The following is a 13897-nucleotide window of genomic DNA, read 5'->3' as shown; positions in this document are numbered from 1 at the left end:
AGACAAGAAGCAGGGCATGCATCCACTGTTTGTGCAAGCACTGTCTGAGTGCTAGGGAGGCTGAGGAATCTAAGATGGTGGGGCCTGCGGGCTACAATGGGTTGCCCAGAGTAGGACACATAGTTCAGATCAGTTGAGTGAATATCCATGCCTACTGCATATGAGGTTCCAGGGTGGATGGGACTGTTCCTCCTTGGAGAAGCCTGTAGGATAGCCCGACTTTTTCCTCACTCCACAGGACTGGACTTCTAGTGGAGGTCTTGCTCTTGCCACCTCTCCAGGGGCCCAGGCTCAGAGCCCACAGAGTTCTAGAGGTAAGACATGCTGGGCTCAAGGAATCAGCATTCTTTATTAGATCCATTAAGTGCCAGGGGAGGGCCCTGGGCCCTTGAGCAAGTTCCAAGGCTCATCACCCTTAGGTTCAGTCTTGTCTTTTCCCCACCGTGTCTTACTCCCAGTCCACGCTTGGCTGTTGGAGGGCTCTGACTTCTGCCTTTCCTCTGGCTCCCCCAGTTATCATCCTGAATGGAGAATCTTTCCTCCTTCCAGGGACACTGAGGCTCAGGAAGGGGCATGTCCATGAGCAATCTAGCCTGACTTGTGCACCAGCCTGCACGACTGCCCATGGGATTGCCTCCCTGGTTTCCTCAGTGTTCTCGGCCTATGTGCCGGGGGCAGTAGGCAGACGTCTGGTGCTCTTTAAGTTCAAAGGCATCGTGGCCTTCCCTGTGGAACAAAGAGAGACAAGTCAGGGATCAGAGAGGACCCGCAATTTCTCCCAGCCACACAGAACATTCTATCTGCACTCACCGGAAGCAGCGGGAACAGTAGAGGTCTCCATCGCAGCCGGCGCAGCGCAGGGTGGCATCCTCATTGCAGATGCAGCACCAGGGGAGCTCCTCTTCCTCTGCCTCCTGCCTGGGGGCCTTGGCCTGCGCCTTCTAGGAGCAGAGAGGAGTGGGGGAAGGGAGGTGTGTAGGAACACTGCCGCAGGAGCAGTCGGCCAGGGAGGGAGGAAGGCGTGGCAGTGGCCTGGGGTTTTTCTCACCTGGGACTCTGCCCTACAGGACTGGGCCCGGGCTCTGAGAGCTGGCTCCACGGGGATGTTCAAGCCACTTGCCTCATCCAAGGCAGCTTCTTCAGTGAGCTGTGGACAGGGCGAAGAGGTTCAGCTTCCTGTTCCAGGCCTAGACTCTCCCCCCCTGCCCCACGAGTATTTCTGTGTTCTGTGGCCTTAGCTTCTCAACCCATCTCCCTTGATCTATTGCCTATGGCTGCTGATACCCCATCTCAAGGGGCCAGTAGGCAGGTCTGGGTCATAGGGACAGTGGCATGCCAGGTAGAACAGGAGCTGCAGAGTGACCATTCAGTGAGAGAGTAGAGGCAGGGTGAACTGGGCCAAGTGGGTGGTGGGGCAGTGAGGTAGAGACAGGACAGGTGGTGGTCAGGTGGGTAAGGCAGGGCCCACCTGCTGCAGGACTCTCTGGATGGCTGTCTCCTCATCCTCATCATCATCACTGTCTGGGAGGTGATAGTCCTGGAGGGTCACTTGAAAGGGAATGACAGGAGCAGAGGAGGAGGAATGAGGTTGAGAGAGTTCTCTTGAGTAGCTGTAATTTTGCCCACAGGAGCTGGTTTGCTTTCCACGGGCACTTCTTCCACAGCTAGGCAGCCTCTGTTGTCAACAATCACATCAGATCCTGCCCCTCCCTCCCCCACCCTGGGGGACAAGAACAGAAGGATTTGCAGTCCCTGAAGGGACTGAGGGTCCCTGGGCCCCTGACGGCTGCTACTTATTCCGTATCTATTCCTTTGCCCCAGTACCTTCCTCATGGCTCTGGGCAGAGCTCAATAGACCTCTGGACATAGCAATCCCAGCACCTGATTCAGTGTGCCAGGGAATACAGCCGTTTTGTAGAGCTTGGCCTGGGGTTGGGAGTGGAGGGCCTTCCCAATGGACAGAAGTGAGCTGCTGTTTCCCAGCCTCTACCTTTATCGGGGTCCTGTCCCCGCAGCATGGCCAGGCGCTTGGCGAGGGCCAGGATCCTCTCCTGCCTCGTGTTCTCCTCCCGCAGCTCGACTGCTGCCTCAGCCAGCAGCCTGCTCTTCTCCTCTTCCAGGGACCAGGTGGCCTGTCCCTTGGAATTAGTGCTCTGGCCCCCTAGGCCACCTTGGTTGAGATCATTCTGGATAGGGGCACCTGGAAGGAGTAATGCAGTTAGGGAGGCAGAGACATTCCAAGATCTCTGTGCCTATTTCTCAACTTTCTTTAAAAAACATAAATTATCAGCTTTTTGTTCAGCATTAGCTCCTGTGGTTTATATTACAAATAAAATGAGTGTTTCCTACATTTTTCCAAATGTAAAATACTAGTAATCTTAGACATGCTTTTTTCAATTACATCTATCCCCACTCCTGATATTTTTACATGTTGCCCTTAGGGTAGGTGTTCCATGGTATGACCATCACTGCCCCAAAAGGTGAGGGTATAGGGAAGCTAAGCCTCAGCCAGTCTCTCTGCTTTACAGGCTGGAATTAATACTTCCAGGGAGCAGCACAGAGAGGACACGAGAGAAGCTGAGATCTTGTAAGGCACTAGGCAGGAAGAATTCTACCAGAGGGGCTGTGGCTCTGACATGGTCCCCTTTATTTATTTATTTTTTTTCAACGTTTTTATTTATTTTTGGGACAGAGAGAGACAGAGCATGAATGGGGGAGGGGCAGAGAGAGAGGGAGACACAGAATCGGAAACAGGCTCCAGGCTCCGAGCCATCAGCCCAGAGCCTGACGCGGGGCTCGAACTCACGGACCGCGAGATCGTGACCTGGCTGAAGCCAGATGCTTAACCGACTGCGCCACCCAGGCGCCCTGACATGGTCCCCTTTAGATAAGCATTTCAGACCAAGAGGTTCAAAATGAGACAGCTTTGGGTTCAAGTCCCAGCTCTGTCACTTAATACGTGTGACCTTGGTCAATTTCCTTAAGCTCACCAGGCCTCAGTTTCCTCATTTATAAAATATGGATAATAATAGTATGTATAAGATTACAGAGGGTATTCAATGAGATTATGTCTCTGAAGCAGGGCTTCTCAGTCTTGGTTCTTTTGATATTTTGGTATTTTGATATTTTGGACAGGATAATTCTTTGTGGTAGGGGCTGCCCTGTGCACTGTATGATGTTTAGCAGCATCCCTAGCCTCTGCTCACTAGATGCCAGTGGTACCTTCTAAGTTGTGAGAATCTGAGTCTGAGAGTCTCCAGACGTTGCCATATGGGCCCCGGATGGAAAAATCATCCCCAATTGAGAACCATTGCTCTGAAGCATTTGAACAGCACTGTCCAATAGCATTTTTTATGATAATGGAAGCGCTCCATATCATGGTCTGTATTTGTGTAAGACTATAGTTTAATAGCACTTAAAATGTGACTGGTACCACTGAGGAACTGAATTTTAAATTTCATTTTAATTAAATCTAAACAGCCACTTCCTCATCCTTATCATCATCATCATCATTGCAATGAACATTCACTGAACACTTACTATGAACCCGGCAGGGTCTTAATTGTTTATTAATCTCATTTACTTCTCGTAACTTCCCCGTGAGGTGGGTTCTATCATACCTCCATTTTACAGATGAGGAAAGTGAGACTTCGGTTAAGTAACTTTCCCAGGGTCACATAGCTAGTTTAAGTGGTAGAATAAGAAATTGCTGTCTGGGAGCATCTGGGTGGCTCAGTCCACTGAACATCCAACTCTTGATTTCTATTCAGATCATGATCCCAGGGTCATGGGATTGAGCCCTGTGTTGGGCTCCAGGCTGAGTGTGGAGCCTGCTTAAGATTCTCTTTCTCTCTCTCTCTCTCCCCTCAGCTGCTCTCCCCAACTCACGTGCTCTCTCTCTCTCTCAAATTAAAAAAAAAAATTAGATATCGCTGTCTGATTCTAAAGCCTACACACTTATCCACTAGTAATACACTGGCTCCTGTTGGGGTAAACCCATCTAAAGCTTATAATGTTGATTGTTCTCTGATTCATATTTGCATCCCAGAGGGTGGGCAGCAGAGACCTTCCTACTTGGGGAAAGAGCCGGGGCGGGGGGGGGGGGGGGAGGTCCCTGGGGGATCCAGGTGGAGAAGTTACCTGGGTCTCCTCGTTCCAAGTTCTCATCAATAGCCACCTCTGCTGCCAGCTGTGTCAGCAGATCCTGCGCCTGCTGGGCCTGGGTCCTTGTGTCTGGTGGCTGATGTGCCTGTTCACAGGAGGGAACTTCAGTGAGGAGTAGGGTAGCGGGGAAGCAACACCGTAAGGCTCAGCGAAGTCTAGGTTACGGGTGGATGCTGAAGAGTTTCCAAAGCTCTTGGAAAGGGGACTGACTAATCCAGGGCTCACATAATCGAGTAGATCTGGCCACTCTTTCCTGCCCCACCCCATCCTGCTGCTTGTCCCTGGATCCTTGGCCTGGCAGCAGGCCTGAGAATCAAGAGGTGAGGGTGGGAGGTTTTGCCAACTCCTGCAAAGTACATAGGCATACATGTATCTAGGTCCTTGTCCTAGGACCCCTGACCCCTGAGCACTCACCACCTGGGAGGTCTGAGACGGCGGAACTCTGCCCTGCAGTGCAGCAAGCCGTGCCTCCATCTCTTGGGTGGAAGGGATGGAACCCTGGGTTTCCTTCCTCAGTGCAGCTAGCCTGGCTTCTATCTCTGCCTGTGAGGCCACTGACTCTGAAATTGGTATGGGAAAGCCTTGTAAGATCCAGAGGAATCCTAGTCCCAGGAAGTCTGGATGGTATGTTTTAGATCACCCTGTGTGCCCCCACTCACTGGGCTTGTTCTGCTGGCGGAGCCGTGCTAGGCGCTCAGCGATGACTTGGTCTTGTTGGGTTAGTCCCCGGCTCTGGGGAGTGCTGGGCTTCTGCTTGGCTTCCAAGGCTGCCACACGCCTGGCAGGGTATGAGATAAGGTTCTTGAAGAATGTAGAAGGGAGGGGTGAAGGCACCCACTCACCGTTTCCCATTCAAATCATTTCTAGGCATCCAGGGAGGCCTCCAATAGACAATAGTCTATGGTTCTCATTCATATCCCTCTGTAGCCCAATCCAGCTGACCAAACAGAGGGTCTGGCTTAGAGGGCAAGATCTACCAAGAACCGTTTCTGGGGAGAGGCTGATGAGCTGCTTTCTGAGACCAAGAAGGCAGTCAGGAGGCTGAGAGATATTCTCCTGACCCTGTGCTCATTTGATCTAGAGGCTGGGAAGAGAGTCCTACTCAATGGCTCCTTTGTCTTTTCCCCACCCCTATTTGTCTCTGTCCCTTTAGCACTTACTTCTTATAGTTCTGAGGTGGTGACCACTTGGAGGCATTGACGGGAGACGATCCTCTATAGAGAAGAAATCTGGCATCAGAAGTCCCCTTATCTGCCAGTCAGTACCTCTCCCCCAAACACTTCCTGAGCTGACCTCTAGCCACAGAGCACAAAGCTGTGTGGGCTGGCCAGCTACCTGGTACCATGCTTGGCTAAACCCTTGCCCATGTCAGCTTCTCACCTGGTCAGGACTTCGTGGCACTCCTTGCAGACCTTCTGTTGGGTATTCCCAGTCCGGGGCACCACTGCACTGAAGCTAAGGCAGCCAGAACAGAAGGCCCGGCCACAATTCTTACAGCCGTACTACAAGAAACATGAAGTAGGGGGATCCATCTCTCACCCGCCCCTGCAGTCTCCTCCCTGGGACTCTCCAAGCACACACACAGAGAAGACACTGAAGTTTTGACCAGCTGCGGGGAGGAGGATGAGAAATGGGGCCCCTAGGGCCTGGGGAGAGAGAGGGGTGGAGGGTAAAGCAATTCCTCAGTCTCCAGTCTTTTATTCAAACCAAGTAGAGCTTTACGTAAAATTCCCATGCTTTCTATCCTGACTTCAATTCAATGGCACCGGGGTGTAGAAAACAAATAGGCAAAACCTCATGCTGCAGGTCATGGGCTCTTCAACAAAGGAGAACCAGAGAGAGTGCAGAGCCCCTGTCTTCTGTGCTCTAGTAGAGATGGAGGGTGGCTTGGCTTCAGGGATAACAATAGCCTCCATTTATTAAGCACTTACTGTGTGCCAGGCACTAAGCTCAGCATTTAACATTCGTCATGTGATTTAATCCTCACAATTTATACACACTACTCTACTTAATCCTGATGACCACCATTATTATTCCTATCTTAGATGGGGTCAGAGAGGTTACATGACTTGCCCAAACCAAGGTAATTCCATGAATAAGACTGCAGAGGTCAAATTTGAACCCTGACCACCCGGGTTCCAAAACCCAGGTTTCTAAGTGCTACACGGATCTGCCTCCATAGCTATTCATTCATCCAATCTGGTTCCTATCTCCTAGTCACAACTGATCAGAGGAAGCCTACAGTTTACCAGAAGAATTTGGGGCCTTGTGCAGAGGACAAAAGACTTTGCCACGGTGCCTTGGGAGCAGGAGGAAGGGCGGTAATCTAACTCAAGAAACCTGGGAAGGGCAGGCTGCATGATGGTGAAGGTTTCAGAGCAAAGGACATGGTGTGATAGAGAGTGGTCACAGGGCATTAACCAAGACTGCGCTGCGGAGGAGCAAAGTGGAGGGAAGGAACCAGCTGTATCCTTCACTTAGTGGACAGAAAAGCCTACCTTTCTAGAAAAGATAGGAGCGTGCTGTATAGTTACAGGGACTTTCACCTCCAGCACCTCTCTGGACCCTCATGCTAACCCCGAAAGCGAGGGAGAGTTAGCCCCATTTCACAGAAATGGAAACTGAAGTTCAGTGACTTCAACAAAACCAACACAGCTGGTAAAACCAAGTCTACGGACTTCAAGTCCAGGGCTTTTCCTCCACTCCGCGTCCTCCCTGACCTTCTAGCCCGCGGGGAGAAGACTCGCCTCCTTTTTGAAGAGGGTAAACTTGACAGCGCAGCCGTAGCACCTACTCTCCATTCTGGTGGCCGGCGCAGCGCCGCAAGGTCCACAGAGCTGAGATCACGCTTGCCGGGTCCCGGACACCCTCGGACCTTCACTAAGCCCCGCCCCCGCCCCCACCCCTACACCCTCCCGCGCTGGCTAGCTGCGGCCTCCGGCGGGAGAATCGCGATCGCCTACATCAACCGAAGAGCGGTAGCGGAAGACGCGGGGGCTGCTGGGAGGCGTAGTTCATTCACTTGCTCGCTTCCCTCATAGACAGTCAAGCCTGATCCAGAACACGACATTTCCCAGGGGGCTAAGCGCCATTCAGCTCGCTGGCGACAACAGTCCCTGGGAATCCCTACGCACGCTTAGACTCTTGGGAGTTGTAGTACGAATCCAGTCAGGATTGGAACCATGGCGGTGACCAAGGAGCTCTTACAGATGGACCTGTACGCCCTGCTAGGTATCGAGGAGAAAGCAGCGGACAAAGAGGTGAGAACGGTGGTGAGAAGGGCCGAATCCGACCATGCCTGGCGGCCCTTCCTGTCTTGGCGCCTCGCCAGCAGCTGGCACCGGCTTTCCAGGTTCGGCCGGGCCCTGGGCGCGGAGTGAGGGGCGGCCCGACGACCTTAGAAGGTGGTTTCCCAGACGTTTCCTGGCCGGTCTGAGGGCCTCACGAGGAATTGGGGTGCACAGAAGGAAGGCTCCTTGCGCAGGGTACTGTGCTGTCCCTATGGCCCTTGTGTAGAAGAGAAGTAGTTGAGTGAACTGAGGAAACCCTAGCCCCCGCCCTGCGCCTGCGCAGTGTCGGCCCCTGAGTCCGCTTCTGCCGTGTCGGTGGCTTGAGGTACTACATAGTCACCTATGAAGGCCGATTTAACTCCGCTGAGAGCCTAGGGCGGGAAAAAAAGGCCGAGTCTCAAGGTTTCTCCACTCCCTTTTCATCTTTCTTGGCAGTGTGACCTATGACTTTGTCATTTCTTTTTTCCACCCCAGCCCATTGTTGCCCTCTGAAAACGTGCTAATGGGCTCAGAGACGGAAGATCAGAAGAGTAAAGGCAGATGGCCTTAAATTAAGTTCCACGGGAAAGTGTTGATAAAGGTGCCAGGGAGTGGGATGTTAACCGATCAAGCTGTAATTAGGAGTTTTGTTATCTTCCCCTGGATAATGGTAGAGGTTGTAACAATGTAGGAAGGGGAAGCAGATAATTCATCAGATGAAAGTTAATGCCCGCGAATGTGCCTGTACTTCCTGGCTGTCTAGCTCATGGCTTGAGCGAGCTTGTGACAAGAGGAGGCTCTGGGGCAGAAAAGCAAGGAGACCTACAGGGTTCTGGAGGAGAGATGCTATCAGCCTGCACATCACTGTCTCCCGCAGCTGCCACTGAAATCAGAAGTGGGCCGTGGGTGTGTACAGAGCACCAAAAGCATCCGCTACACCCATCTCATAAATCCTAAAATTTCAGTGTTAATAATGCCCAACACCTATATAGTGCTTACTGTGAGCTGGACTCTATTCTGAGTGCTCTACATTTGTAAATTATTTAATTGGTACTTCATTAATAGTGAGAAATTACTTTGGACATTTTACACCAAACCCAGCCAGTATGTTGGAACCCTGAAGTTGAGAACTTCTGAGGAAGGCATTTGGGTAGCCGCTGATGTGTGTATTGCTCAGAGCTGGATGTGGATGGATGAGATGCCATTTAAAGGGGTCAGGTGAGGCTATTGTCTAGCAAGAGACCAATGTCTGATTGGGTCAGTATGGATAGGATCCATTTTTCACTCAGATGAGATAAGGGATATGTGAGAAGGCTCTTTATACAGGATAAAAGATGCTGTTCCTATCTTTTAATAGGGGAGGCACAACTACAATATAAGGAAGAACATGGTAAATTCCTTAAGAGGGATACAGACAAAGTACTGTGGATTTTCATAGTAGGCTGAGGTGGTTTCTCGTTTGGGAGAAGGGGTGGGGAAAATAGATAAGTCATTTGAAGCCTTGAAGAACAGGCAGAGTTTGGATGCGTGGAGAGGAAGGAAGGATATTACAAGAAAGGGGAGTCCACTTTGTCTGGAGCAGAGGCCAAGAAGAAAGAGTAAAATTAGATAAACTGTGAAAAGTAGACTTGAAACTTTGGAGACACTAGTTTCATGGTGATGGATACTTTTTGGTAGAGAGCCAGGGAGACCTAGGCCCTGATGTTCCCTCTTTCCTTGGTTCAGTGCCTGTCATATTTTCTAACAGTGCCTGGAGGACCTTTATATATATATATATATATAATTAAATATATACTATATATAAAAATATATATTATATATGAAATATAATATATAAATATATATTATATATTTATAATATATAATAATAATATAAATATATATTTATATATAATAAATATATATTTATATAATTTATATATATAATTTATATATTATATATAATAAATATAAATATATATTATATATAATATATATATTATATATATATTTTATATATATATTATATATAATATATATATATAAAGCATGTAGAAAAAAAAGCCTTCTAAACTTTGGTTGTCTGGTCATATAGTCTAGGAGTTGTTCCTTTGGTGTCCATAGAAAGGTGACATGAATGGAGTAAACCCTGAAATCATGTATAATACTGTGTATTCATTTTTGAGGAGAGGAGTTAATTCTTACCCCAAAAAAGACTAAAGAAGCCATGATCTAGGCCAATCTCCTTGTATTAATGATGGTGAAACTGAAGCCCAGAGAGGGTGGTTAGTGACAGAATTGGCACTGGGACCTAGATTCCCTGACGCCTGGACCAGGTCGGTGTTCCTTCCACTGTGTCACTTTGGCCCTTGTCCAGCCATACAGCTCAGCTCATACCAACACCAATTTTAACTTTCCTTCAGACCACTTTTCTGTGTATATCTGTATATCCATCTGCTGGTTTGAGTTCTCCATTTGGATGCTTCACGGGGGTCTAAATCTTACTACATCTAAAATTGAATTCTGGACCTTTTGTCTCCAAACCTTCTCCTTCCTTGCACTTCTCTCTCATGGTAAATGGCACTACCATCCATCCACTTGAACTAGGAACCTGGAGTCATTCTTTGCCCAACGTGGGGCTCAAACTCATGACCCTGAGGTCATGAGTCGCATTCTCCACTGACTGAGCCAGTCAGGTGCCCCTGGAGTTGTTGTTGATACCTCATCTTCTCACTTCTGCCATCTAGTCCATCACCAGGTGCTAATGAGTTACCCTCCCAAATAATTCTCAAAACCGTTCACTTATCTTTGTTTCCACTGCTGCCAGTCCAGCCCAAGCCCTATCAACTTCCATCTGAACAATTATAGTAGTCTTCCAATTTGTCTTTTTACTTTCAGTCTATTGCATTTTGACCTGTTGTACACTGACATTCTATTCTTTTCACAGAAAATGGAATGATCTTGATAAGAGCCCTATTGCACTTTTAATAATATACTCAATATAATTTCTTAACCCTTCATGCGTGTATTTCCTTCTGCCAGGAATACTCCTCTGCCGCTTCTGTTAACCTGGGTTACTTAAAAAACATTTTTGGGGGTTAAATGTCCGACTTTGGCTCAGGTCATGATCTCATGGTTTGTGGGTTCGAGCCCCGGGTTGGCCTATGTGCTGACAGCTCAGAGCCTGGAGCCTGCTTCGGATTCTGTGTCTCCCTCTCTCTCTTTCCCTCCCCCTGATTGCATATTATAAAATTTTTTTTTTAGATTTTTTTAAATGTTTGTTTGTTTGTTTGTTTGTTTGTTTGTTTGTTTTGGAGAGAGAGAGAGACAGAGTGTGAGCAGGGGAAGGGCAGAGAGAGGGAGGGAAAGAATCCCAAGCAGTCTCCGCACATCAGTGCAGAGCCCCACACAGGGCCCGAACCCATGAAACACGAGACCATGAGCTGAGCCTAAATCGAGTTGGATGCTTAACCGACTGAGCCACCCAGGTGCCCCTAACCTAGGTCACTTTTATTTATCCTCCAGAACTCAACTTAAATGGCATATCCTTAGAGAGGCCTTGTCTATTTTTCTCTTTCATAACAGTTGGCTTTCCTCCTTTCTAGCACTTATTTCAGTTCGTAATTACATATTTATTTGTGTGATTATTTGTTTGGTGCCTTAATCCCCTCTGTACTCCTAGCTCTGAGGAGTGGATCTGGTTCATTCACTTCTGTAGCAGCCCCTTCTGTGACTGACACAGAAGAGGCTCTCTCGAGAAATATTTGTTGAATGAATGAGGTAGTGGCTATAGAGACCACTACAACTTGACTTGAGAATCATGAACCTTGAGGCAGTCACTGTCTCTCTTCGGGGCTGACTTTCCTCAAATGTAAAATGAGGGAGCTGGGCAAACTCTGGCTTCAGGGGTCAAATGGCCTCAACTACAAATTTTGTAATAGGCCATGAGCTAAGAATGGTTTTTACATATTTAAAGGATTGTAAAAAAAACAAACAACTCAACAGCAAAAAATCAAACATGTTAAAAAATGGGCAAAGGACTTGAATAGATATTTCTCCAAAGAAATATATAAATGGCCAACAAGTACATGAAAAGTTGTCCAGGGGCACCTGGATGGCTCAGTCGATTGAGCGTCCAACTTCAGCTCAGGTCATGATCTCATGGTTTGTGAGTTCGAGTCCCACATTGGGCTCTGTGCTGACAGCTCCTATTCTGTGTCTCCCTCTTTCTGCTCCTCCCTCGCTCACTCTCTGTGTCTCTCTCCTTCAAAAATAAATAAACATTAAAAACTAAAAAAAAAGATGTCCAATACCACTAATCATTAGGTAAATATAAGTCAAAAACACAATGAGATACTACTTTACACCCATTATGATGGCTATAACTATTATTATTATTTTAAGTTTATTTACTTTTATTTTGAGAGAGAGAGAGAGAGAACAAGCAGGGTAGAGGGGCAGGGAGAGAGAGAATCCCAAGCAGGCTCCACGCTGTCAGCACAGAGCCCAGTGTGGGGCTGGATCTCAGGAACTATGAAATCATGAGCTGAGCTGAAATCAAGAGTTGGACGCTCAACTGACTGAGCCACTCAGGTGCCCAAAAGAGAGAGAGCATGTAGCGCAGAGCCTGACTTGGGGCTCAATCCCAGGACCCTGGGAGCACAACCTGAGGCAAAATCAAGAGTTGGTCACTCAACCAACTAAGCCACCCAGGCGCCCTGTAAGTTATATATATTTTATAATGAAAACAACCAACTAACCAAGCCAAACCAAAATCAGAACAAAAAAGAATGTTTGACAAAGACCACATGTGGCCTCCTACAATTTTTGGCCTTTTACAGAAAAAGTTTGCCTACCCGTACTAGAATTAGGGGCAAGTTCAGCTCTACCTTTCTATACATGGAACTTACCCCTTCTGTCAACCTCCTAGTGCAGCGAACCTCACAGGTTCAGAAGTGGGCTAAACAATGCCTTTGGTGGAAATTTAGAGACTCGGCAATTCCCAGGTAGACATTTTTGTTCCCATTCCAGCCTCAGAGGAGATAGGCTGGGCATGATATAATCTTCTTGTAGAAAACCCTTGAGTCAAGGACCTGGATTTGGTGTGGAAGTGTTCCTGGGAAGAGGATCATGCCCTGGAAATTCAGTCCCCTGCTAGAACCCAAGCTCAGTCCCCTGAGCCCCTGATGCTTACGTGCTCATGTGCACATGCCTATGTGTGCTCATGCGTACACCCCCCATCTCCCACTCACTCACTCTCTGCTGGAGCAAGTCCCCAAGGCCTGCCAAAATGAAGACTAGGTCATGAATTCATGCTGTTTGCAAGCCCTCGAGAGAATCTGAAATAATCTCAGGAATTAACCTGGGCAACTACAGTGGCGTTACGGCCCTTTTCCTAGTTCTGCTCTTGCCCTCTTGAGCCTCTTCACACAGCAGCTAGAGTAAGCCTTTAGAATGTGGATCAGATTGTGTCACTTCTGCTCCAACTTCCCAGTGGCTTCTCATCAGTCTTAGAGTAATACCTGAAGGCCTTTCCTGGCCCTTGGGGCTCTTGTTGCCTTTCCTTCATGTTCCCTGCCATTCTCCCCTTGCTCACTAAGCTCCTGCCATCTCAATCCTATGTTATGTTATGTTATGTTATGTTATGTTATGTTATGTTATGTTATGTTATGTTATGTTATGTTATGTTTTGCATAGCATAGCATAAAATTTACCATTTTAACCCTTTTTAAAAAATGTTTATTTATTTATTTTTGAGAGAGAGCGAGCACAAGCCAGGGAGGGACAGAGAGACAGAAGGAGATACAGAATCCAAAGCAGGCTCCAGGCTCTGAGCTGTCAGCAGAGCCCAATGCAGGGCTTGAACTCATGAACTGTGAGATCATGACCTGAACCGAAGTTGGACGCTTAACTGACTGAGCCACCCAGGTGCCCCATTTTAACCCTTAAAAAAAATTTTTTTTAAATCTTTATTTATTTTTAAGAGAGGGTGCAAGCAGGGGAGGAACAGAGAGAGAGGGAGACACAGAATCCGAAGCAGGCTCCAGGCTCCCAGCTGTCAGCACAGAGCCCGACACGGGGCTCGAACTCACAAACTGTGAGATCATGACCTGAGCCAAAGTCGGACGTCCAACCGACTGAGCCACCCAGGCGCCCCTAACCCTAACCCTTTTTTAAAAAATGTTTTCTATTTATTTTTGAAAGAGAAAGAGTGAGAGCAAGCGGGGGAGGGGCAGAGAAAGAGGGAGACCAAGGATCCAAAGCCGGCTCCGAGCTGACAGCATAGAGACCAATGTAGGGCTTGGACCCACAGACTGCAAGATCATTACCTGAGCCAAAGTTGAACACTTAACCTACTGAGCCACCCGGGTGCCCCTAAGATGTTATTTTTTAAAAGTAATTTGTATACCCAGTGCAGGACTTGAATTCACAACCCCAAGGTCAAAGTGAGCCAGCCAGGTGCCCCCCTTTTTAAGTTTGAATAA

At 48.1% G+C, this 13897-nt stretch overlaps 2 protein-coding genes across 3 annotated transcripts in view; one reads left to right on the top strand and one right to left on the bottom strand.

Moving 5' to 3' along the window:
* Positions 1 to 330: 330 nt before the first annotated feature.
* On the bottom strand, positions 331 to 7071 carry ZFYVE19 (zinc finger FYVE-type containing 19). Of its 2 annotated transcripts, none has more exons than XM_086710392.1 (11): positions 6912 to 7071; positions 5545 to 5666; positions 5325 to 5378; positions 4824 to 4942; positions 4579 to 4724; positions 4141 to 4249; positions 1991 to 2200; positions 1469 to 1548; positions 1049 to 1147; positions 811 to 941; positions 331 to 726 (listed from the first exon to the last, which is right to left on the bottom strand). In XM_086710392.1, exons 1-11 carry the CDS (start codon positions 6963 to 6965, stop codon positions 648 to 650), a joined length of 1203 nt encoding a protein of 400 aa, XP_086566518.1. In that variant the 5' UTR covers positions 6966 to 7071; the 3' UTR covers positions 331 to 647. The 2 variants fall into 2 exon arrangements, with proteins under 2 accessions (XP_086566518.1, XP_025774783.2); XM_025918998.2 differs by having other exon boundaries at positions 811 to 938.
* Positions 7072 to 7252: 181 nt separating this feature from the next.
* DNAJC17 (DnaJ heat shock protein family (Hsp40) member C17) overlaps positions 7253 to 13897 on the top strand; it is a 42811-nt gene continuing 36166 nt past the window's right edge. The window contains exon 1 of the mRNA XM_025918999.2: positions 7253 to 7424. Coding sequence (XP_025774784.2) covers positions 7347 to 7424 — 78 coding nt within the window. The 5' untranslated portion in view covers positions 7253 to 7346. The remainder of the gene's footprint in view (positions 7425 to 13897) is intronic.

The sequence above is a fragment of the Puma concolor genome, chromosome B3 (assembly GCF_028749965.1).
Source record: "Puma concolor isolate L17-30 chromosome B3, mPumCon1.1.hap2, whole genome shotgun sequence".
NCBI classification, from domain to species: domain Eukaryota; kingdom Metazoa; phylum Chordata; class Mammalia; order Carnivora; family Felidae; genus Puma; species Puma concolor.
Note: the sequence above shows the minus strand (reverse complement) of the source record. Positions and strands in the feature narration are given on the sequence as shown.

What these genes read in the sequence shown, in the direction of transcription:
- ZFYVE19 (XM_086710392.1), bottom strand. Translation starts at nt 6,965, where the DNA reads ATGGAGAGTAGGTGCTACGGCTGCGCTGTCAAGTTTACCCTCTTCAAA. An exon ending in TGCCACGAAGTCCTGACCAG is followed by an intron (nt 5,379 to 5,544) that starts GTGAGAAGCTGA and finishes TCTTCTCTATAG; the next exon opens with AGGATCGTCTCCCGTCAATG. An exon ending in TACTGTTCCCGCTGCTTCCG is followed by an intron (nt 727 to 810) that starts GTGAGTGCAGAT and finishes TTTGTTCCACAG; the next exon opens with GGAAGGCCACGATGCCTTTG.